At 42.3% G+C, this 25,247-nt stretch overlaps 1 protein-coding gene across 4 annotated transcripts in view; it reads left to right on the plus strand.

Moving 5' to 3' along the window:
- EML6 (EMAP like 6) overlaps positions 1-25,247 on the plus strand; it is a 287,129-nt gene that overhangs the window by 214,095 nt on the left and 47,787 nt on the right. For all 4 annotated transcript variants that reach the window (XR_009739371.1, XM_061432385.1, XM_061432384.1 and 1 more), the window contains exons 22-26: positions 5,146-5,287; positions 8,340-8,492; positions 8,638-8,769; positions 17,110-17,198; positions 21,651-21,827. Coding sequence is in view for 3 of the 4 variants with exons in the window: in XM_061432385.1 (XP_061288369.1) it covers positions 5,146-5,287; positions 8,340-8,492; positions 8,638-8,769; positions 17,110-17,198; positions 21,651-21,827 (693 nt within the window). In the remaining variant the exon portion in view is untranslated. The remainder of the gene's footprint in view (positions 1-5,145; positions 5,288-8,339; positions 8,493-8,637; positions 8,770-17,109; positions 17,199-21,650; positions 21,828-25,247) is intronic.

Genomic DNA, 25,247 nt, shown 5'->3' on the forward strand with positions numbered 1-25,247 from the left:
TTCTGTGTATTTTTGCCATCTCTTCTTAATATCTTCTGCTTCTATTAGGTCCATACCATTTCTGTCCTTTATCGAGCCCATCTATGTATAAATGTTCCTTTGGTATCTCTGATTTTCTTGAAGAGATCCCTAGTCTTTCCCATTCTGTTGTTTTCCTCTATTTCTGTGCATTTATCGCTGAAGAAGGCTTTCTTATCCCTTCTTGCTATTCTTTGGAACTCTGTATTCAGATGTTTATATCTTTCCTTTTCTCCTGTGCTTTTCGCTTCTCTTCTTTTCACAGCTATTTGTAAGGCCTCCCATACAGCCATTTTGCTTTTTTGCATTTCCTTTCCATGGGGATGGTCTTGATCCCTGTCTCCTGTACAGTATCATGAACCTCATTCCATGGTTCATCAGGCACTCTATCTATCAGATCTAGGCCCTTAAATCTATTTCTCACTTCCACTGTATAATCATAAGGGATTTGACTTAGGTCATACCTGAATGGTCTAGTGGTTTTCCCTACTTTCTTCAATTTAAGTCTGACTTTGGCAATAAGGAGTTCATGGTCTGAGCCACAGTCAGCTCCTGGTCTTGTTTTTGCTGACTGTATAGAGCTTCTCCATCTTTGGCTGCAAAGAATATAATCAATCTGATTTCAGTGTTGACCATCTGGTGATGTCCATGTATAGAGTCTTCTCTTGTGTTGTTGGAAGAGGGTGTTTGTTATGACCAGTGAATTTTCTTGGCAAAACTCTATTAGTCTTTGCCCTGCTTCATTCTGTATTCCAAGGCCAAATTTGCCTGTTACTCCAGGTGTTTCTTGACTTCCTACTTTTGCATTCCAGTCCCCTATAATGAAAAGGACATCTTTTTTGGGTGTTAGTCCTAAAAGGTCTTGTAGGTCTTCATAGAACCATTCAACTTCAGCTTCTTCAGCGTTACTGGTTGGGGCATAGACTTGGATTACTGTGCTATTGAATGGTTTGCCTTGGAAACGAACAGAGATCATTCTGTCGTTTTTGAGATTGCATCCAAGTACTGCATTTTGGACTCTTTTGTTGACCATGATGGCCACTCCATTTCTTCTGAGGGATTCCTGCCTGCAGTAGTAGATATAATGGTCATCTGAGTTAAATTCACCCATTCCAGTCCATTTCAGTTCGCTGATTCCTAGAATGTCGACATTCACTCTTGCCATCTCTTGTTTGACCACTTCCAATTTGCCTTGATTCATGGACCTGACATTCCAGGTTCCTATGCAATATTGCTTTTTACAGCATCGGACCTTGCTTCTATCACCAGTCACATCTACAGCTGGGTATTCTTTTTGCTTTGGCTCCATCCGTTCATTCTTTCTGGAGTTATTTCTCCACTGATCTCCAGTAGCATATTGGGCCCCTACTCACCTGGGGAGTTCCTTTTTCAGTATCCTATCATTTTGCCTTTTCATACTATTCATGGGGTTTTCAAGGCAAGGATACTGAAGTGGTTTGCCATTCCCTTCTCCAGTGGACCACATTCTGTCAGATCTCTCCACCATGACCCGCCCATCTTGGGTTGCCCCACGGGCATGGCTTAGTTTCCTTGAGTTAGACGAGGCTGTGGTCCTAGTGTGAATAGATTGACTAGTTTTCTGTGAGTATGGTTTCAGTGTGTTTGCCCTCTGATGCCCTCTTGCAACACCTACCGTCTTACTTGGGTTTCTCTTACCTTGGGCGTGGGGTATCTCTTCACAGCTGCTCCTTACCTTGGAGGAGGGGTATCTCCTCACCGCCGCCCTTCCTGACCTTCAACGTGGGATAGCTCCTCTAGGCCCTCCTGTGCCCGCGCAGCATCAGCAGTATCTTAAAGATCCAAGAAGTGATCACATGTCACCTGATGAGTGACATGTGTCTTTGGAGGTGATGAGTAGATCATAGTTAGAGGTGGAAGAGGCCTGGGCAGGGACGAGGGGGTGGGTTCAGAAGGCGGAGTGGAAAGAATCTGCACTGCTTATCTAAGCTCTGGGACTTCCGTGGGTCCAGTGGAGGAGAATTGCCTCCTTCCCTCACCTGATGCCTGCCTGCAGGCTTGCTGTGTTAGGGCCGACCCCCAAAATCCCACTGAAAGGGGCCCTCTGATTTGCTACACCTGAGAGCAGGTCTGCACACACATCAGGTTTTAAAAATGCCTGTGCCCAGGCCCCACCCTGGCTATCTTGAATAAGAATCCATGTCTTACAATTTTTTCTGTGTTAGAAACAAACCTCAGAAGCTCTGTAGCTGCAGCCCAAGTTGAGAACTGAGGTGCGACCTTGAGAAGGGGTGACGTCTTTGTCCTCCAGCTGCTCTTACCTTTCTGTCCCTTTCTGGCCATGACTATTTATTTAATTTCATTGAAAATGAAGTGTTTCTTTTCAATCCCCAAATGTTTGAGACTTTAAATTATTTACTACATGCCATACTGCTAAATCGGAAAAGGCAATGGCAACCCACTCCAGTACTCTTGCCTGGAAAATCCCATGGACGGAGGAGCCTGGTAGGCTGCAGTCCATGGGGTCGCTAAGAGTCAGGCACGACTGAGCGACTTCATTTTCACGCATTGGAGAAGGCAGTGGCAACCCACTCCAGTGTTCTTGCCTGGAGAATCCCAGGGACGGGGGAGCCTGTGGGCTGCCGTCTATGGGGTCACACAGAGTCGGACATGACTGAAGTGACTTAGTAGCAGCAGCAGCAGCAGCAGCATACTGCTAAATATGTGTGTAAGATTTGTGCTATTCTATGGATTTAAACAGCATTTTAAGATTCAAACTCTAACATTTTCTCATGTTCAAAAGTAATATAGTTGAACTAATTTTGTCTAAATATGTTTTAAACTCAACAACAAAGTCTTTTCACCTTTTCATTCTCTTCAATTCTTTCCTGTATTTGTTTCTATCATTCTATTAATAGTTATCCAAGAGTGTCATTTATTGAGCACTTGACTGCATGTCAGGCAATACCATTGTGCAAAATTCCTCTCTCATCTCCACAACAGATTTGCTCGGTTGTAATTGTTTTATAGATGAAGGGCCTAAAGCCCAGTGAACTTCCCACAGCCACATCTTGAGAACTGGAGAGCTGGGCTTCGTACCAAGCTTTGTCGGGTACCAGAGCCTTTTCTTTGTCTCTCCACACATCTCAGCGTAGAGACTGCATGAAACAGTGCTCAGCCGGGCCCCCTGAGCCCTGGGGAGGCAGTGGAACTGGGAGAACCCTCTTCTCTCTTTACACGTCTGCCATTCTTTCCCTTTTATCTCAGCGTCTCTCTTTCATCTTCTGGTCAGTCAATCATTTGCCTTTTCCTCCTGGGTAGAACTCAGCAGTTCAGTTCAATCAGTGCTTGTTGTGCTCCTGCCAAGACCAGCCCTGTGCTGTGTGCTACCCAGGACAGAGTAGGACTGCTGAAGGGGCTGACAGGCCTGTGCTGAGAGGTGGACCCTGAGGGAAACTTAAGGAACAGTAGAGACGATATGGTTAAGACCATCAGCCATCCTGCTGTGGGAAGACTTCAGAACCACTTTTACAGTGTCAGTAGCTCAGCAAGTCAACATCACTTGGAATAGATTGCCTTTTTTTTTTTTTTTTAAGAGACTACTTTAGGGGAAGAGAGAAGTGACAGGAGGTGAGTTCTGAAAATCCCCATTGTATATACTTCGAATATAATCAACTTTCAATTGTGCAGCTGGTTATTATCAGCTTTAGGGTGGTCAGGAGGAAAGGAAGGTCCCAAGCTCATTTCCTGGTGCCACTCAAGAGACTCCCTGCCCACCTCACTCGCTGTCCATCCCTATGTTATACAGGAATCAAAGTACACAGTCACATTAGATTAAGGAAATACAACTTTTAAATCAATATATGAGGCAGTGATTTGAAAGGGTCTCAGAGCCCCACAACCCTGTCTTCAGTGTACAAAAGGACTTGGTCTGTAAAAGAGCTTCAGGCAGATGCAGTCTAGGGAGAACAAGAGAGGGCTCACACCTGACCCATCCTCAGACCATAGCCTTCATTGTGGGAGGCTTCCCAAGGGAAGAAAACTGGAAAACTGGGGATGTAAGGTGCTCCAAATCTAATAAACTCAAAAACAGTATCTACGCCCTTCTCAGATATTTGGATGTCAGCAGTATTGAGAACTTTGTATATTCTGCCAAATTACTGTTTTGCTCAAACAGCTTCCCAGTCAAACTGGGATCATCCAATTTCTCTTTGAAGAGCCACCTGTTCCCCCAAAGCATTCCAACTACAAACACCTTTCAGAAGACTGAGTATGGTCGTCTTTTTTGTTTTACTAAGCAAAGCCTTTTTATAATTAGCCACTAAAAGCAGAAATTCAGTAAACAATCTGGTCTGTTTTATTGTTCCTTGTCTAATCTATTCCTTACACTGCTTTAGTGAGTGATAAGTTAGAAGAATGAGATTCATTTTCTCCCTAATTATTCATTCATTAAATATATTTCATCTCAGTTATTATTCTAAGCCAGCTAAGTGTGTTTGTGATAAGACATTAGCATGTGGAATTGGCCCAATGCTTGTCAAGCCCCTTTCAGTTTTCTATGATCACTGGATAGAAAAATTTGTGAACAAATGCTGACCCTGAGTTATACCCAGGATACTGGAAATAAAATTTTAGATCTCTCTAGTTCTGCTCTGCCAAATGCTGTGCACAGAACTGAAATGGAGTTAATTAGCAAGAATATTACTGTCCAATTCCTCTGATATAGATAAGCGGTACCTACATCTTTTAGAATATGGTTTTAAGGAAGAAAGTAATTTGTGTCTTTGTGACCAAGCTGTGTTCCTAGGAGATACATACATACTGTGTTTATTCAGTGTCAAATCACAGGATAAAATGAGGACAGTTCATTATTCACTAGGATGCTTCTACATGAGAAGATGTTTGGCATCTTATAAACAAAACTTAGCAACATGAATCCATCTTTTGCTTTTCAGATGAATGCTTTAGTATCATGTAGGCCCAGCTTTAGATTCAAGTTCAAGTGAAAAATTTATTCAGTACAATCATTTTGGCTCAAGGAAGCTCAAACTGTGTGTGTTCCTATTTGAACCTGTTTGGGATTCTCTTGGGAAGGGCTCGCTGAGAAGCATTGAACTGATTTTTGTTGCCCCATTTCCTTCCTCACAGGGGCACATGGAAGGAGAAGTGTGGGGCCTGGCAGCTCACCCCCTCCTGCCCATCTGTGCAACAGTGAGTGATGATAAAACCCTCCGGATCTGGGAATTATCCTCCCAGCACCGTATGCTGGCAGTGAGGAAACTCAAAAAAGGTGCGTATGTCACCTTACACACCTGTAAAAGTGTTTACAACCACAAGTATTGGGTTCATTCACCCATTCATTCAGCTAATATTTACTGTGTGTGCCTATTATATGCTCCCAGATATGCTGGGCAACGGGGATTTAGTGTTTGTTGCTCCAGATATAACTAATCACGTGGAGGATGGTTCCAGAAGGCTGGCCTGATGCGTCCGTGCCCAGCTCTATTCTTTATTTCCTTGCACTGCATAGACATTTGCCACCTGGGGGCAATATGTCCTTCCTCTTCTCATCTGAATTGTAGGAGTCAGTTGAAACCCATCAGCTTGTAAAGAATGGTGTTTATCTTTATGTCTAACAGTCTGCGGAACTGATTTTATTACTGAAAAAGGAAACTTGGTTTAAAAATAATAGTTAACCGCAAGAAACAGATAAATATGTATTAAACACCTATATGCACGAGAACCAAGAGGTATACCAAGAAGTAGAAATTCAGCAAACGTTTATTGAGCAGCTTCTATGTATCAGACACTGGGGATCCCAGGATGAACAGTCACATCTCTAGTGTCAGAGATGGACAAGACTTGAACAGAGTCCCAGCAACAGCTGGTCCATTTAAATTGGGTAATTTGAAGAGTCTCGAAACTGGACTCCCTATGAAGGGGCAGGCAGGGTGTTGGGAAATGACCAGGGCTAGCGCAGGACGATGCAACTAGTAGTAGCTGGTAACCACTGCCAGCCCTGGGCCTGAAAGGCCAAGAGGAGGAACAGATGAGAGTGAGAGCTGTGTGAGATGGCAGCCTGGCAGGAGGCGGTAACCGTCCAGCCCAGAGGCTCAGCCAGCAAGCTGTGGCCCTGCAGGGAGGCAGCCAGGGGAGAACATGCCCCAACCTCCCTACCCTCTATCCGTTCTTCTCTAGTACCCTCCCTGCAGCCTCCTGCTGAGTACCCTCCCTCATGCTCCGCGCACCCCCCCCCACCCCCCACCCCCCGCCTCCAAACGAATCAGAAGCCAGGGGGCGAGGGAGCTTGTTGTTAGAGTCCATGCAGGCCAACTCCAGGCACAGAGCAGGGTGGAGAGTGTGTGAGGACAGACAAACGGAAGATCTCTGGCACAAACAAGGCGTCACGGAGGCTCAGGGTAAGGCCCACTGCCAGGGACAGCCCCACTGGGGAAAACGAGAGCCAAGGCTCTAAGGATTTATGAAAGTTAAGACAGGAAAGGATAAGATTGGGGCCTGGCCCCTAGACTGTTTGTGCTGGGTATTTTTATAGATAGATGTGGGGAGACAAGTCTAGGGGGATAAAGTGAGAAAAGGTGTCAAGACGGTGATGACAGTGGCTGACACCACTGAGCCAGTAGCCGTACTAGCGCTTCGCCTGTGGTCTTCACGAGAACCTGGTGAGTAAGGCCTCTATTCTTTCCACTTACGAATTAGGAAACTGAGGCGCAGAGCACTTAAGTTATTTGCCCAAAGTTGCACAGCTAGTAAGTGATGGATCTGAATTCAGATCCAGGAGTGTGGCTTCAGAGGGCACACCTGTGGCCACTGCATGACGCTGTCTCCCTTTCCAATTTCCACTTAGAAATTAGGAAACTGAGGTGCAGAGCACTTAAGTCGTTTGCCCAAAGTTGCACAGCTAGTAAGTGATGGATCTGAATTCAGATCCAGGAGTGTGGCTTCAGAGAGCACACCTGTGGCCACTACATGACGCTGTCTCCTTCCACCATATGGACGCACTTTACACTCGACTTCTGAGTCTTCATAAGTGGTGGAGCCAGGATTCAAACCCAAGTCTGACTCCAAAGCTCATGCTCTTATCTACTACAGAGGTGAATGATCAGGCTACTCATTTACATTGGGGAAAATAACAGACCAAGGACTCACTGTTAGTACCTTGAATATCAGCCAATGGACTTTATTCACCAGGTTAAAAATGAGTTCAAAAGAACAACTACCAACACCTCTGAGATAGGATGGCCATTCAACTCAGTTTATAGCTGGTGTCCTGGTGTAATTATTAATAGCTCTCCCTTTCGCTCTCGGGTATCCTGGTTTGTGCAATAAATCTTTATGCTTGACCTAAGCTTGGTGACTCTCCTCAAGGGCAGGCTGGTCTTTCTGTTCTTTCAGCACTAGCACAATGCCTGATTCATAGTAGGTAAATAACTGCAAAGTGAATGGATGAAGAAAAGAAGGAGATAGACTTTAGATGAGCCCATTTAAAGTTACTGGTGTGAATGTGGCTTTTCAGCCTGTTGGAAACAGTGGATGGGGAGGGAGGGGTGGAAACTTTGTTTGGAATGTCTTAGCACAAGGCTGCATGACTGTCCCATCCTGGGGCTGTGCTCATCAATATCTTAACAATAAAAGCATGGCCAAGGAGGGGGCATATCCTTAAGTAGGATTCCTATTTAACGTACTCCATATTCCGCATTCAGAAGTGCCTCCCATGACCCTGCAAAGCGTTAGAAAGCATTTGTCATGTAGTCCCCTCAGCCCAGTATTGGTTAGTTTTGCAGACACCTTTGGAGAGAATGTCCATACTTCATTCTTCCCATGACAGAAGAGACAGGAATAAAATCTTCCACCTCTAGAATTATGCATTACAATCCACAGCTCAGAGATTAGAGAGACTAAAAGTAGAACAACAAGGTCCTCCAAAGCAAATTTTGTGCGTAAAGCACGGTATAAAAAAAATAGTTTCTGGAAATTTTGTCTCATTCTTAAGTACCACATCTTGGGAGAAGAAATGCTAATTATATTAACCCTTTATTCCTTTTCCCTCTTCAATCCACTTGTCATTTGAAAACTCCAGGTCTTCATATATGAAAAAATGAATGGATAAACCTCAGAGAAATAGAAAACTTATTTTTAATATTAATGATTATTGTCTTTGGGTTTAGTGGTAAGAAATGTTTTAAATTATGAGGTTTTAGTTTGCAGCAGCAGTGTTAAAGACACAGTCACAGGTCCGTGACTATATGTACATGTCCCCCCCTTCATTTGTTTGGTAGCAAAGTCATGGATCGTAACAGTGCTGTTTGTGGATTCTTTTGTAGGTGGAAGATGCTGTGCCTTCTCCCCAGATGGGAAAGCCTTAGCAGTTGGCTTGAATGATGGGAGTTTCCTGGTTGTAAATGCTGACACTGTCGAAGACATGGTCTCCTTCCATCACAGAAAAGAAATGATCTCTGATATTAAATTTTCAAAAGGTGACAGCAAAAACTTGTAAAAATGTGTTGGGACAAAAAGTTGCAAGAGTGGATTCTTTTTAACTATTTCCTTAGCCTCTTAAGTTCCTGGAAGTAAATTCCCACATGAAATGCTTTGCTGTTAACCGCTCATTTTTCTTCATAGATACAGGAAAATACCTTGCCGTGGCATCCCATGATAACTTTGTGGATATTTACAACGTCCTGACAAGCAAAAGGGTTGGCATCTGTAAAGGTGCTTCTAGTTATATTACACACATTGACTGGGACTCTAGAGGTAAAGTATGCTGTGGCTTTTAAAATATAATTTCAGTTTTTAAAAGTCATGTCCATTCATATACTGTTTCTAAGAGCAAACGGCAGTTTAAAGAGAAACTTACAACATAAATGACTGTAATTTTACAACCCAGAAGTAGCTGCTGTTAACACATTATTGACCGGGGGATTTTTGCAGAAGTTACTTCCTGTGGCCAGCAGTTTGTCCTGTAGGTGAATATTGAAACATCTCTGGTCAATGATGTTCGGGTAACAAAAGACGTATTACTATATCTCTGGTCAATAAGTTGTTAAAATTTTGAGTATTTTTCCATCTTTTTATTATTATTACTACTATCACTACCACTACTATAATTATTAACTCAGCCATTGAGTTTTAAGACTGTTGAAGATATATGATGCCTTCTGTTACCATAGCAAGCCACCTTCACCTCTGGGTCTGGCATACAATGTCCTTGCCTTGCATCTCCTTCTTAATGCTTTCCCTTTTCCTACCAATTTTCTATCTACCAGAGAACTGCCCAAGAAGTTTCAAGTCATTTTCATCCTCCAATGGAGGTAGGAAGCTATATTCAGCTCACCTAGAGTTTCTCTGATTTCTCTCAAAACTCCCAACCTATCCTCTCCCTCCTCCAGGTCATGCCCACAGATGCCATCGAGATTTATCTGTTTACTTATGTAGCAGATCTAGCTCTTGTCATGTGCAAAGTCTGAAGCCAGGAAATGTGGAAGGTCCAGAAGGGAGTGAGATGTGATTCCTACTCTCTGCAGTGTTTATCACTGAATGCGGGAACAGGCTGGTACCTGAACCACACCAGAGCACAGACCAGAGGGTCACAAGGGAAGTGGTGAGCAGGGGCTCAGAGTGGCCAAGCCAGCAGTAAGCACCTGGGGCGTTCTAGGGTGGATCACTTTGAAAACCCACTCCAGGGACTTGGCTGATGTTAAGAGTCCAGGGCAGGCATTTTATAATGGGCAGGTTCCCAGCTTTCAGCGAAGTTTAGTCCATGTAGTGGAAAGCAGCATCTCTGAGAAAAGAGCTCCCAGGGGAATCCATGGAGCCTTCATAGAAGGAGTGACCTTTGAGATGGATCTTGAAAGATGAGTAGAAGCTCAACAGATGGCGATGTCTGAGATCGGCGTTCCAGGCTGGGAAGGAACAGGTTGTGCTACCATGTGGCGGCGGGAAGAACAGGGGGATTAAGAAACAGTAATGCTGAGTGGCTGAGGGCATGAAAGGCAGGGGATGCTGCGAGGCCAAGACAGCAAGGAAAGAAACTATTAGGTCATGCTAGGAAGTTTAACCCTGAACTTTATCCTGTAAGCATTAGGTAACTCTGACAGATTAGAGTGGGGCTTTCCCTACCATCTTGGGAAGGGGGAGCGAGCCTGGAGATGGAAAGCAAGTGAAATAAACCAAGACAAAGAGATGACGAGGGTCTCAACCAAAAACAGGTATTTTAGAGATGCCAGTGTATTTCATGCATTTGTTGAAGTAGTGGCTGTAGACTGACCCTTCTGCCGAGCAGGAATTTCCTTGTAGCTATACGTACTGCGCTGGAATTTGGACTTAATCATTTACAACCCACAGGCGTTTTACACAGAGCAAGGAAGGCATGCGTGCCATTTCATTGTGAGAGGTCCAAGTCCCAACACGGGCAAAGGGGATCAGATAAGTCCTGCTCACTTTCACTTCAGGGCCAGGCAGACACAGTGCCGGGGGCTTGGGCTGGTGTGTGGAAATAGGCAGGACGCGGGCCTGGGAGGCATCTAGGAGCAGTGAGGCCCAGGAGGTGAGGGGTGAGTGTCAGCAGCCGCTTCTCAGCCCCTTCTTTGATAGTCTCTGCTTTATTGTTTGCTTTTAAAAAAAATTAAAACAAGGATTTCATCCTGTTGGATTTCTGGCTAACATCTCTGGCTATGCCCTGTTGTGAGAAAGATTTAGAACACTGAGGGCCATCTTTATGCATATGAAGAGCAGAGTGTGATGAGTTATATTTAGAACCCAACACACACACACACCCCACCTGACACAGTATGTGAATCCCACCACTACAATGACCATTAGAGAGTTAAAGCCAATTATTATTTACATTTATGGAGTGAAGAACTGAGAGGAAATGGGACATAGGAAGAATATGTTTTGATTGAGGAGATTAAAATTATTTTTATTTGTGATAAAATACACATAACATAAAATTTGCTGTCTTAACCATTTTGAGTGTACAGTTAGTTCAGTGGTGTTAAATACATTCACATTATTGTGCAGATACCACCACCAGCCAACTCACCTCTCATCCATCTTTTCATCTTATAAAATTGAAACCCTGTACCCATTAAATAGTAATTCCCCTTACTCCCTCCCCCAGCCCCTGGCAAGCACCATTCCACTTCATGTCTCTATTAATTTGACTATTCTAGGTACTCCATATAAGTGGAGTCATACAGAATATGTCTTTTTATAACTGGCTTATTTCACTTAGCATAATGTCCTGAAGATTCCTCCATGTTGTAACGTGTGTCAGAATTACTTTCCACTTTAAGTTGAATAACATTCCATTGATGCTGGGAATGATTGAGGGCAGGAGGAGAAGGGGACGACAGAAGATGAGAGATTGGATGGCATCACCAATTCATGGACTCATGGACATGAATTTGAGCAAGCTCCAGGAGTTGGTGATGGACAAGGAAGCCTGGAGTGCTCTGGTGCATGGGGTCACAAAGAGTCAGACACGACTGAACGACTGAACTGACTGACTATTCCATTATGTGTACATACCACATTTTGTTTATCCATTCATTGATCAGTGGATATTTGAGTTGCTTACAGTTTTTGGTTATTGTGAATAATATGGCTACAATCGGGGTATACAGTTCTTTTGAATATATACCCAGAAGCAGAATTTCTGGATAAAATTCCATTTTTAATTTTTTGGGAAACCTCCATACTATCTTCCACAGCAGCTATACCATTTTACATTTCCGTCAACAGTGCACAAGAGTTTCAACTGCTCCTCATCCTCACCAATGGTTGTTATTTTCTGGGTTTTGTTTGTTTTTGACAGTAGCTGTCTTAAATGGCTATGATACGGGACATTGCAGCTGTATTGACACTTGGGGAAGGTTTTTGTTTTTTTATTCTTCAAATGTGTTGTAGGCCCTGTGTCAGATGTAGGGATACAAAGAGGAATAAACCCTAGGTGGAAGGAACAAGACCTTGCCCGGGAACCACGAGCTGCCACCACAGAGAGGCCAGGCGGAGGTCTGCATGAAGGCCCTAGATGTAGAGCCGTCACTTCACAGGGAGAGAGGCAAACCTCACTATTTCTATAATTTTGCCCAAAGCTAGATAGAGTCTGCGATCCAACCAACACTCAGGGTGATCAAAAAAAACAGTGAGAGAAAGGAGGCCAAGGCCTTTAAAAAGCCACTTTGCCTCTCATCCTAAGTGGCCCCTTCAGTCAGTTAAGAGGATCAGACCAAATGGTTTCTGTGGCCTGAGAGGAGAATAGAATATTTTTGATTTTTAGGGAGGAGTTATACCATCTGGAGAACAAGAGCAAGTGTGCCCATGAAGCTTCCCTGGTTTAACTCCAGTTTTGTTGCCATGAGACATGTGTCATATCAATATTCTTCTGCTCCTGATACCCCAGTGCCTTCAACCTGTGCCAGGCTGCCTCAGGATCAGCCTGGCTCTTCATGCAGGGCCTGGAGGGCCTGCAGAGGGTAGAGAGCAGAATTTAGGAGCAGGGGTCTGTTTTGTTCCTTTGATTTTGTCAAAAATAGTGAACGAATTTGCTGGAGCCAGCTGGCTCGTCAGGGGCGGAACAGCTCAGCGTCAGCCTCCGCAGCCTTCCGTGTCCATGGCAACCACAGGTCCCAGGAAAACCAAAAAGCACATCGGGGTTTTGCAGGAACATCAGCTACCTCTGCACAGAATGCCTAAGAAAGAAAACATATATATGGAGAGAGAGAAAACATGGAAGAGTATTTTCTAGAGGATGTTAGTTCATTTCCAGAAACACCAGGACTGTGAGATCGTTTACAGTTTAAGCTGTAATAGGACATCTGATTCCCATTTTCATTGCAAATGGCCTAATATGTTTGGTATATTAGGCACCAATTTTGGAATTGTTCTTTTTTTAATATAAATTTATTTATTTTAATTGGAGGCTAATTACTTTGAGAAGGCAGTGGCACCCCACTCCAGTACTCTTGCCTGGAAAATCCCATGGATGGAGGAGCCTGGTAGGCTGCAGTCCATGGGGTCGCTAGGAGTCAGACACGACTGAGCAACTTCACTTTCACTTTTCACTTTCCTGCATTGAAGGAAATGGCAACCCACTCCAGTGTTCTTGCCTGGAGAATCCCAGGGACGGGGGAGCCTGGTGGGCTTCCGTCTGTGGGGTCACACAGAGTCGGACACGACTGAAGCGACTTAACAGCAGTAGCAGCAGTGGTTTTTGCCATACATTGACATGAATCCACCATGGGTGTACATGTGTTCCCCATCCTGAACCCCTCTCCCACCTCCCTCCCCATTCCATCCCTCTGGGTCGTCCCAGTGCACCAGCCCCAAGCACCCTGTATCATGCATCGAACCTGGATTGGCGATTCGTTTCACATGTGATAATTTACATGTTTCAATGCCATTCTCCCAAATCATCCCACCCTCGCCCTCTCCCACAGAGTCCAAAAGACTGTTCTATATATCTGTGTCTCTTTTGCTCTCTCGCATACAGGGTTATAGTTACCATCTTTCTAAATTCTATATATATGTGTTAGTATACTGTATTGGTGTTTTTCTTTCTGGCTTACTTCACTCTGTATAATAGGCTCCAGTTTCATCCACCTCATTAGAACTGATTCAAATGTATTATTTTTAATGGCTGAGTAATATTCCATTGTGTATATGTACCACAGCTCTCTTATCCATTTGTCTGCTGATGGACATCTAGGTTGCTTCCATGTCCTGGCTATTATAAACAGTGCTGCGATGAACACTGGGGTACACATGTCTCTTTCCCTTCTGGTTTCCTCAGTGTGTATGCCCAGCAGTGGGATTGCTGGGTCATATGGCAGTTCTATCTCCAGTTTTTTAAGGAATCTCCACACTGTTCTCCATAGTGGCTGTACTAGTTTGCATTCCCAAAACAGTGTAAGAGGGTTCCCTTTTCTCCACACCCTCTCCAGCATTTATTGCTTGTAGACTTTTGGATAGCAGCCATTCTGACTAGGGTGAAATGGTACCTCATTGTGGTTTTGATTTGAATTTCTCTGAAAAAGAGTGATGTTGAGCATCTTTTCATGTGTTTGTTAGCCATCTGTATGTCTTCTTTGGAGAATGAGCCTGAGCAGTGGAATTGTTCTAAGTTGTAGGTTATATAGATGCTGGGGTGGCATGTATGAATCGCTCTGTGGGTTATAAAGCTCTAGGCCCCAGCAGTATGTGATATACTGTACCTGCATCATGATGAGGACAGCTGTCTTTTTCAATTCTCTTATTCTGTGTGTGTAGACATTTCTAGTGAATAAAAAAAAAAAAGGTGAGGATTCTAAAAGAATAGGGTTACTGTTATTCAGGGGCAAATTATACCTGGATTATACAGAATTTTTGCCCTTTGCTTCTGCTCCCGTCCTCAGAATGTTTCCATGGTTATATATTACAGAGTAGAAGGCAGTGGAAAAAAAGAGTGGTGACCTAAATAGTTCCTCTATGCTTAAAAAAAAAAAAAAAAGACAGTTTAATAACAGCAGTAACAAAAATTTGAGGAGAAAAACACATCCATAATGCTACCTTCCTAACACAATAATTGATTTTTTTTTTTAATTTCTTCATATCCTTGGTTTCAGAAACCCACTCAAGCTGGCTTAAATTAAATAAGAATAAGGAATGACTTTATTGGAAAAATAGGGATATTTCATAGAATCTAAGAACAGGAAGCAACATCTCCTGAGAAACTGGCTTTAGGAATGAATCAGAAAATGTCTGGAACCTAACCAGGGAGTGCCCCTCTCCCCTCCTCTCCTGCTCTGAGGGGCCCATCTCCACTGCTCCCCTGGGTCTCGTGCCTGCGTGTGGCGCCCCTCTTTGCACAGGCAGGCTTTCCCTCATTTGTTTGCACAGGGCCCACTCTCTGTCGCCCCCAAATGTCACCCCTAGTCCCAAAGGCCACATCCATCTCCTCCCAGCAAGGCATCCACTGATTCAGCCTAAGGTTCCAGTTTCCCAGGAGAGAGAATTTGATTGCCCAGTGTGGTCACTCCTGGGTCAATGTCCACCTCCAGAGTGCAGATGTGACCACAGGGGCCCAGTCCAGGGTGCAGGGCAGTTCTCAGGGAAGGGGTGTGGGCTTGGGAGGTAGCCACAGGTGTATGGTGCTTGCCAAAGTGGCTTTTAAAAACATTCCTGCAGTCAGAAAGTACTTCACTGAGCTGTTTTAATAGGTTTTGGTCTGTTTTAGAAAGTATGATCTTTGAAACAGTAGTGTAAAGTGAATTGTCAGGAAATTATGTATATTCTAAGAATGTTTCCATTGAGTCTTTTACTCCTGTTCCCACATCCTTTGTTATCTGCAGTCACTCTTAAGAATTCTAAAAGTCACTTTGCAGATATATCTAGTTCATTGGGAAAATATTGATTACTCATTTTCTTATAATGCTAAATAGCCAAAGCTGATTTAACTCTCATTTTCTTTTCTCACTTTGTGTATGTTTGGCTAGTAAGTCAGGAAAATGGGCCCATTTCAGAGAAAATGCTTTCAAATTTACTTGCTCCTCACAGCAAAGGCAAATCCCCCACGTCACCATGTTATAACCCAGCAAACTGGAAATGATTCAGGTTTCAGTTATGAAATGAGAGAACCTTGTTTTTAATTAGTCACTTAGAAACAGACCTGCAACTCCTGAAGGATAGCCAAGCTAGATTTCAGATCTAAGTGCTACCCACTTAAACATTAAAGAACATGGTATAAATCACAGAGTTCTTAGTTTGGTATTCATTTTTCCAGGAAGAACATTTCAAGACTACTAGATATAAAATATGGAGAAGGCAATGGCACCCCACTTCAGTACTGTTGCCTGGAGAATCCCATGGATGGAGGAGCCTGGAAGGCTGCAGTCCATGGGGTCGCTAAGAGTCGGACACGACTGAGCGACTTCACTTTCACTTTTCACTTTCATGCATTGGAGAAGGAAATGGCAACCCACTGCAGTGTTCTTGCCTGGAGAATCCCAGGGACGGCAGAGCCTGGTGGGCTGCCGTCTATGGGGTTGCACAGAGTTGAACACGACTGAAGTGACTTAGCAGCAGATATAAAAGAGTTATGTAAGAAAGAGGGGGGAGGACATGCTAGTGTGTGTATACACACACACACGCACACACACTAAATTACTTGCAGATAAAATGTTAGGATATCTGACATTTGCTTCGAAGTAATCTGGGGTGAGAGAATGAGTGGAGATTCCTGAAACAAGGCCAGCCATGTGGTAATTTACCATTGAGGCTGGACATTGGCTTTCTAGGGGGTTTTTTATACCATTACTTCCATATGTGTTTGAGATTTTCCATTGTTTAAAAAAATGCTGAAAAAAATACTCAAAAATAAATCTTTTGGGTCATTTAAATTTTCAAGCTATAAAGAATCATTGATGTGGTAGGAAGAGAATTAAGAAATCTAATCGTTTTCAACATTAATCGAAATGAATCCAAGATTAAAATCCAAGATTTTACATCAGACCGAAAGACTATTTTTGCTCAACATTTTGTTTTGGGAAAAGTCTTGGATTTCTTCACAAGTTTTCAAGTAAAAAGGGAAGGGGAGAATGGAATGAGCATTTACAGTTTGTTTTATATGTCCTTGTCTTCCTGTTTCTAAATGTTAAATGGCAAATCTGGAATTTGTATCTTAGTAAACACGAACTCTTACAGGGTGTTTGCTTCTGGTGTCATAATTCTTGCCAATGCAGTTTGCTTTTACTAGATTTCTGGGCTAGAAAGCAACAGGGGGAAAGAGCATAAGTTAGATTTTGTCTGGCTTTGGAAAAATAGCCAGTGCAGCCGAGTAAAGTAGCAACTCGATTCTTCTTTTTTTGGAGGATGTTCAAGGTAAGGTTTTATAAGGTTCATGTGTTTAAAAATCATAGCTTTGGAGTTTCTACCCTGCCATGTGATTGTCTTTACATACATCCTGGATCACTCAGCATATATTTACTCAAATTATGAGACTTTGATTAAAATCAATGAAAATAGAAAATATCAAATGGTTGCAATCATGTTCATTTTATCACGAAAAGATAAGTGCAGAGGTTAATTGTCTCCTGCTTTATTCTATCATAACAGGAAAATTACTGCAAGTCAATTCAGGTGCCAAAGAACAACTCTTCTTTGAAGCTCCAAGAGGCAAACGGCATATAATAAGATCTTCCGAGGTAACAATCACACACAAAGCTTTTAAAAAATAGTTCATGATTTACTATGTGCATTTAAGTAAAACCTATCATTACTATTCACTAAAATGAGTTATAGTTGTGTGTCTTTCAGGCTTGCCCATTTTTTAAATCTGACTGCTTACCCTGGTTTCCTACTTTCTGAGGAGGTATGGATTTACTGTGCCACTGACATAGCAATCTCTAATTGGTGTTCTACATAATTTTTCTCTGCCAGAAGACAATGACTGAGCTAACAATTTGAATGCTACATATTACTTTTCCTGTTCCACATGTTCTGTCATTTTGTGCAAAGCTTTTTAGGAACTTAAAATTCTGAAACATGCTTTCTCAGTGGTTACTGTTTGCAATAGTAAACAATATCTTTTGCAACAATAAGAGAAATTATTTTTCAAAACAAAACCATCCCCAACGTGACCATCCTAATGTAGCAAGCTGTTACCTTTTCCCATATTTTCCTCATGCTTCTATCCACATACATCATTTTTTAATCGCTGAAATCAAATCCTAGACAAAATTTTGAATCCATGAACTCACACACTCCTGAAATCTCTTCCTAAAGGCTTGGCTGCTTTGGTCTTTCAGTCTGTACAGTGCTTCCGCCTGGTAAACCCTGTTGGCCAAAAAAGTCATTGCCTGATGGAGCACTAAGGACGTCCTTTTAGTCCCCGGAGACATTCTAACTCATTTATTCACTATGTAACCTTTGATGAAAGAAAAGGAAATATTGCTTCTTTAGAGGAAAAAGAGTCAAGGGTATGCCACCGAGGGACAGGCATCTTCCACTCTGTAGCTTCAGTTAGCTAGCAGTATAAACTATCCCAGTATTCTAAGGTACTTCTGGACTTCTGTTCATTCATAATATTTTAATTGTTTCTAAAGGCAATATATGTGCAGTACATGAGACACCCAAGTGGTTACAGACGATGGCACTGGATTAATGGAAATTGTTAATGGATTGATGAATCTCACTCCCAAACTCCAGTTTATTTACCTTTGATCAATCTTTATTTTAACTTTTTTTATGGGGAAACTTTAATAGCCTTGAGTAAGGGATATTTTGAAGTATGCCATTCCTTCACTGAGTATCTGTGCACTGTTCCAGGCACTTTGTATACCTGTATTCCAACCCTCAGAGAGTGGTTTACCTACTATGAATCAGGCTGGTGTGTGATAGTTGTCAATCTCATTTTACAGACAGGGAAATTAAGGTTCTAAGAAAGTCAAAGGACCACGGAGCTTTGGTCCCAGCCTAGAGGGGTCTGAGTGTCATCCACAGCCTAGACCATGCAGCGTCATTTTGCATCACTTTACCTGTATTTTCCCTTCCAGTGCTAGTCCCCCAAATAAGTTTACTAAAATAAGATTCGGTAGAACCACGTGGTGGAGGAAGGATGAGGTCAACTTGGAACAGATGAGCAATTTTAGACTAAAAAATACCTCCAGAGGTAGCTCATCCTTTTACTTAGCAGTATTGTCAGGCCCCTCAATTAAGTATGAAGGATTTTGAAATTTTCCTTTGCAAAAAAGAAAGAAATAGTCATGGTGAAACTAACACAAAGCTTACCCAGCAAAGTTTTAACTATGACAGCTATTAAAATGTCCATTTATATACACCAATGCAGCATGGTGCAGTTAAGGCAGCTCTATCCCAGGAGCCCAACTCCTTAGAGCGCGACTTACCCTCTGCTTGCTAAGCTGGCCGGGATTTAAATGACTCACTTCTCATTGGGCTCCAGTTACCTCCTCTGCAAAGCAGTGATGATAATGACATACCTGCCTGGGGCAAGGTGCTATGGGAGACACCCTTGTGTCTGTCTAAATTCCAGGGTGTTTAACAAGTTTATTTACCTGTTTTGGGTTTTGTTGGTTACAGGGATCATTCTTTTTTAAATTTATTTTATTGAAGTATAATTGATTCACAGTGTTGTGTTAGTTTCTGCTATACAGCAAAGTGACTCATATTATGTAACTCAACGTTACACATATATATACACATTCTTTAATGCTCCATTTTAAATGCAGTTTCTATAGCTTCTGACAAGTTAGACATATGCCTCCCCCAGATAGCATGGTGTTCAGATCTGGCCAAGGGTGTTCTGTTGGGGTGACTATAGAGTGAGCAAGACCAGCTCACCCCCATTCCTCCCTGTATAATGAGTCCAGGAAAGGTGCCACCCAAGGAGGGTGTCAGAAATGAAATCTCATATCTCTAAGGAAGTCAGTGACCAGAAGCCCATTTCTGAAACCTGAGTGGGGGGTTCCCTGCTTCTCTTCCTGTGAAGGTCAGTTGGGGATGTCATAAGGAGTTGGGGAGACTCCACTTGCAGCTCAGAAGACTGAGGTAGTTATGGGGGAACCATGTCACGTCACCTCGGTCTGCAGCCTTCCTTGAACACCCAAACTCACTGGGTGAACCGCCGTTTTTTGGTTCCAATCCTGCATGTGTCCAGAAGAAACACAGAATATTAAATGAGAAATTTGAGTGACTAAAATATGTATAGCACCTCCTCACATTGTGACTCAAATCCTAGCTACATCTTGTCATTTCCCTCGCAGGCAGTGGTGCCAAGCAGAAAACTACAGAAATGGAAGGTGAGGTACATTAACAATGTGCGAAGCAGCTTCCAGATCCACAGGGAGCAATCTGGTCTTTCATTTTAGCTACAGCTCTCTAATGAGTTTTTATAGCTTTTTAAACAGTGCTTCAAAGTGCTTGTGCATAGAAACTGTACTGATAAGGTACACTAGGAGGTCTTGAATGAAAGTAAATAAAATCATATTCCCCTGGGAAAGTCTAATCCACAGTGGTGGTGGTACTGTTATTGTTTTATTTTTTTAAAAAGGAAAGAAAAGCCTTGATTTTGTCAGAATTAAAATATTTGAATTGTGAATCTTCCTGTCCATGAATTTCAGATAAAACAGTTTTAAAGGATAAAACGCATATTCACGCAATAGAGTATGAACATCTCTTCCAGTTTTTAAGATGGTCTCTCTAGAGCATAAAGAATACTAAGCTAGCTGCAGAATCTTATTGCTCTTTCCTTCAAGGAAGCAGTCCTTTAAAAAGTTCTGTCCTGTGCCTTTTTAAAATACTTTGCTAAATGATCAGCCCCATTGATCAGTCTAGCTCAGTGATTCTCAGTTGAGGTCAATTTGCCCTCTCTCCCAGGGATATTTGACAATGTCTGGGGACAGCCTGGGGAGGTGGTGCTACTGGCATCCAGTGGGTCAAGGACAGGGATGCTGCTGAATGGGCAGGACAGCCCCTGAACGCACATAATTATCTAGCTTGGAATGTCAATAGAGCTGATGCTGAGAAACCCTGATGGCATTTTGATGTTTGTTCAGTGGCTAAGTCATGTCTGACTCTTTGTGACCCCATGGACTCCAGCACACCAGGCTTCCCTGTCCTTCACTATCTCCCAGAGTTTGCTCAAACTCATGTCCATTGAGTCAGCAATGCCATCCAACCATCTCATCCTCTGTCACCCTCTTCTCCTTTTGCCGTCAGTCTTTGCCAGCATCAGGGTCTTTTCTAATGAGTCAGTTCTTCGCATCAGGTGGTCAATGTATTGGAGCTTCAGCATCAGTCCTTCACATGAATATTCAGGACTGATTTCCTTTAGGATTGACTGGTTTGATATCCTTACTGTCCAAGGGACTCTCAAGAATCTTCTCCAGCACCCCAGTTCAAAATCACCAATTCTTCAGCACTCAGCCTTTGTTATGGTCCAACTCTCACCTCCATATGTGACTACTGGAAAAACTATATCTTTGACTATATTACCTTGTCAGCAAAGTGATGTCTTTGCTTTTTAATGCTCTGTCTAGGTTTGTCATAGCTTTCCTTTCAAGGTGCAAGGGTCTTTTAATTTCATGGCTCTTTTAATTTCATGACTTTTAATTTCACAATTCCGTGTCTTTTAATTTCGTGACTCTTTGCGACCCCATGGGCTATAGCCTGCCAGGCTCCTTTGTCCATGGAATTCTCTAGGCAAGAATACTGCAGTGGGTAGCCATTCCTTTCTGCAGGGGATCTTCCCAGCCCAGGGATCAACCCTGGGTCTCCCACATTGCAGGCAGATTCTTTTCTGTCTGAGCCACCAGGGAAGCCCCAGCTTATGGCATACACAATGATAAATATCTAGGTGAGAATTAAAAACCTTTGGTATTGTCAGGTGTCCACAATTCAGACGTGTTCATTTTATCTAGGGCAGCGTATATGGAGGTTTGACTGCAGTGTTGATTTATCGAGACAATATATATGCCACTTTAAAAATGCAGCTGAGGATTTTAGGCACTGCAGCATACAAAATACCCGGTGTTAGCAAAGTCATCATTTAGAACTATTCCACCTCAGTTTGCTTCTTTTAAATCAAACAAAAAGATCTCTGGGTTGTACGAAATATATTAATTTTCCTTCTTTTCAAGATTGAGAAGATAGAGTGGGACACTTGGACCTGTGTGCTGGGGCCCACCTGTGAGGGCATCTGGCCAGTGCACAGCGATGTGACTGATGTAAATGCTGCCAGCCTCACCAAAGACTGTTCCCTCTTAGCCACAGGAGATGATTTTGGTTTCATTAAGCTTTTCTCGTATCCTGTCAAGGTAATATTGCATGTTTACTATATGTATTTGCTTAGTTTCAAATAATAACCCCCAAACTATCTATTGTATTTAAGTGGATTTTTAAATATCAAAGGAATAAGTAATCAACATTGTTATCTACAGTTGTTTACATTTGCAGTTGTACAGTTATCTACATCATGGTCGTTTATGCCCATAGAAACCTTGGTGACCTTATGTATACTAGTTTGAGTCAGAGTCTCGTGGTGTAGAATTCTTCCCTGAAGGTCTGTCAGTGGACATCAAATCCAACATCTCACAAACTGCAAAAAGTAAGAATTCTCTTTACAGCTTGGACTGGCACTTTTACTGGCGTACTTCTGGAGATGAAGAATTCACTACTGCACAAGGTAGTGCGAGTCATTTTAAATCGCTCCATTGGTAAAATGCTTTGCCCTAGGTAGAGCTGATTTTTGTTTTCCTTTAGCCAAAGTTCTACCTTCTGAATTGTTGTTGAATAAGTCCAGTCTTCTGACAGCCTTCTTGCGTGGGAAGATTGTATTTGACCCCCTGAAGTCTCATTTTCTCCAGTCTAAACATCCAGTTCCTTCAGTAACAAGGTGTCTAGCTGTCTCCTCCTCTGTTTTATCAATTCCATTAAATTCTGTGTTGTTTCTTCTTTTAGTTTTATTGAGATATAACGGACATGCAGCACTCTATAAGTTTAAGGTGTACTTAATGATTTGACTTACATACCTTATGAAATGATTATCACCATAAGTTTAGTGAACATCTGTCATCTAAACAGCGACAAAACAACAGAAAAAGCAATGTTTTTTCTTGTGATGAGAACTCTTGGGATTTATTCTATTAACAGCTTTCATTTTAATATGTAGAAGAATTAGCATAATACTGCATCCCTGATGTTTATTTATCTTCTAACTGGAAGTTTGTACCTTTTGACTGCCTTTATCTAGTCCCCCCACACCCCTCACTTCGATAACTACAAATTGGTCTCTTTTTCCAAGAGTTTATTTACTTGTTTGTTTTGAAGTATAGTTGACTTAACAACGCTGTGTTAGTTCAGATATTATGTTATTATTGACTGTATTCCCACTCTGCTCATTCCATCCTCATGACTCATTTATTTTGTAACTCTTAATCTCCCTTACCCATTTCAATTCCATTTCAAAGTAACTCCTCTAGGACCAAATTCAGGTCCATCCAGGTTGCTGCAAATGGCATTATTTCATCCTCTGCAGTGGCTGAGTAAAATGCCATTGTATATATGAGCCACATCTTCTTTGTCCACCGTCTGTTGAGGACGCTTAAGTTGTTTCCATGTCTTTGCTATTGGAAATAGCACTGCAATGAACACTGGGGTGCACGCTTCCTTTCAAGCCGTATTTTTCTTCGGATATATGCCAAGGAGTGAGGTTGTTGAATCATATGGTAGCTCTGTTTTTAGTTCCTTAAGGAACCTCCGTATTGTTCTCCATAGTGGCTGTACTAACCTAAAACTAACACAACATTGTTAATCAACTGAACTCCAATATAAAATAAAAATTAAAAAAAAAAAAAGTGCTTCAGATGCAGACTGATCAGCTCAGGGTTCATCTCAGTAGGACTCTTCTTGTTTTGATTTTATTTCTGTATTTAATCAAACAAAGATGGCATCAGCTCTTTTGGCTGCCAATACCAAACAGTTGAATCATAGTTATTATTCCTCAAAATGGTAAGGTTATCCCCCCTCTTAGACTTACACAACTGATCTTCTAAAATATGAGTACACAGCTTTGTATTTGTACCAAATAAGATTTATTTTGTTTATTTTCCCACACAAACATATCTTGTTTATGTTTCAACCTATCAACATCTTTGAAATACCGTTCCAAAGTATTTACTTTCCCTTTCAGCATCACACTGTTCTCTGATTTCAGGAGTGTGAGTTACAAATCATAGAAGAAAAAAAAAAGACTAGAACAACCAAATACCACCACCAAGAGCCCCCATTCAATTTGGCATTCTGTTACTTAATACACACATATTCAGTTCAGTTCAATCACTCAGTCATGTCCGACTCTTTGCGACCCCATGGACTGCAGCACGCCAGGCCTCCCTGTCCATCACCAACTCCCAGAGTTCACTCAAACTCATGTCCATCGAGTCAGTGATGCCTAGTAACAGGCATTTAAATATGTCTGACCATGGAGTTGGTGATGGACAGGGAGGCCTGGCATGCTGCGATTCATGGGGTCGCAAAGAGTCGGACACGACTGAGCAACTGAACTGAACTGACCATGCCATCGTGGAGCTCATATTTCTATCTCTAGTCTGATAAGATATCATTAAAACTTAGCAAATATCTTGCTGAAAGCCAGATTATGTCTCTGGTATTTTTAATCTCTCCTAAACAAACCAACCAATAAAAGATATGCAATTAGTTCACTGTGAACCCCTGTTGTTGCCTAGTCATCATTACTTTTCCAAGTGCTTATCAACCTTCTGTGTAATAATTCACCCTAGAATCTTCCAGGGATTGCATCAACTCATGAGTCAGCATGTGCCAGAGCCTACGTGTTTTCCCTTTTGGATCTGGGAACTTTTTTTTTGGATGCCACTTCTTCTGGCTTCCAAACTCTCAACCATTACTGACCTTATTTCTGTAATTACATTTGAAGGTGTCTGCGCTCAAGGACATGAGCTCTGTTTGGACCTCTCTGGTTTGGGGAGCATCCCCTTTAATAGAGGTGATCATTAAATCTGCTCCCTGTTCATATTAAGCCATCTGATGTAAGCAGTGTTCCTGACTTTTCTCTTTTTCTTCTAGCCCTAAATATATCTTTAAAATCCTTTCCAGATGTCTTAGCTTTTCATTTTTGCATTCTTGAAACTGTACTAAAGTTGTCTGTAGAATATTTTTGTGTTCATCCCTGGTTATTTGCTCCTGCTTCTGTTACTTGTACATTTAAAACCTGAATACATCAACTCCCTCTTCAGCCACTTTGGTTTCTTTAGATGCCTTCTTTCCTTCTTCATTTGTTAATGTCTCCTCAGATTATCATTTTGGGGAGCCTTTTCTAATATACACTTCTGATTATGCCCTGTGCTCCTTTCATTGACCATCAAGAAGCCACTTGGTAGCCTTCTCCCAGTGATTTATGTTACTACCACCTACCAGCCCTTTCTATTTGATAAGAGTCCAGTTCTGTGTAGCAGTTTTCCTTGCTACTTCTACATTTTTTGAAATGAGACTGCCAGCAGGACAAGTCAAGTTAGTGCTACCCTGGTTTTAGTGGACTGAGGTCTGGGCAGGTGTTTAGATACCTGAAATCCTCACGATACTATTGCATCGTGCTCCTGAGCCAGATTTATTGTTCATCTTGGGAGCTCAGCACCCACATCCCTGGTGTGACCAGGAAGGCTGTCTCCTGCAGTAATTTTGAGGTGTGTTCCTCCAAC

This window comes from Bos javanicus, chromosome 11 (assembly GCF_032452875.1).
Source record: "Bos javanicus breed banteng chromosome 11, ARS-OSU_banteng_1.0, whole genome shotgun sequence".
Lineage (NCBI taxonomy): Eukaryota > Metazoa > Chordata > Mammalia > Artiodactyla > Bovidae > Bos > Bos javanicus.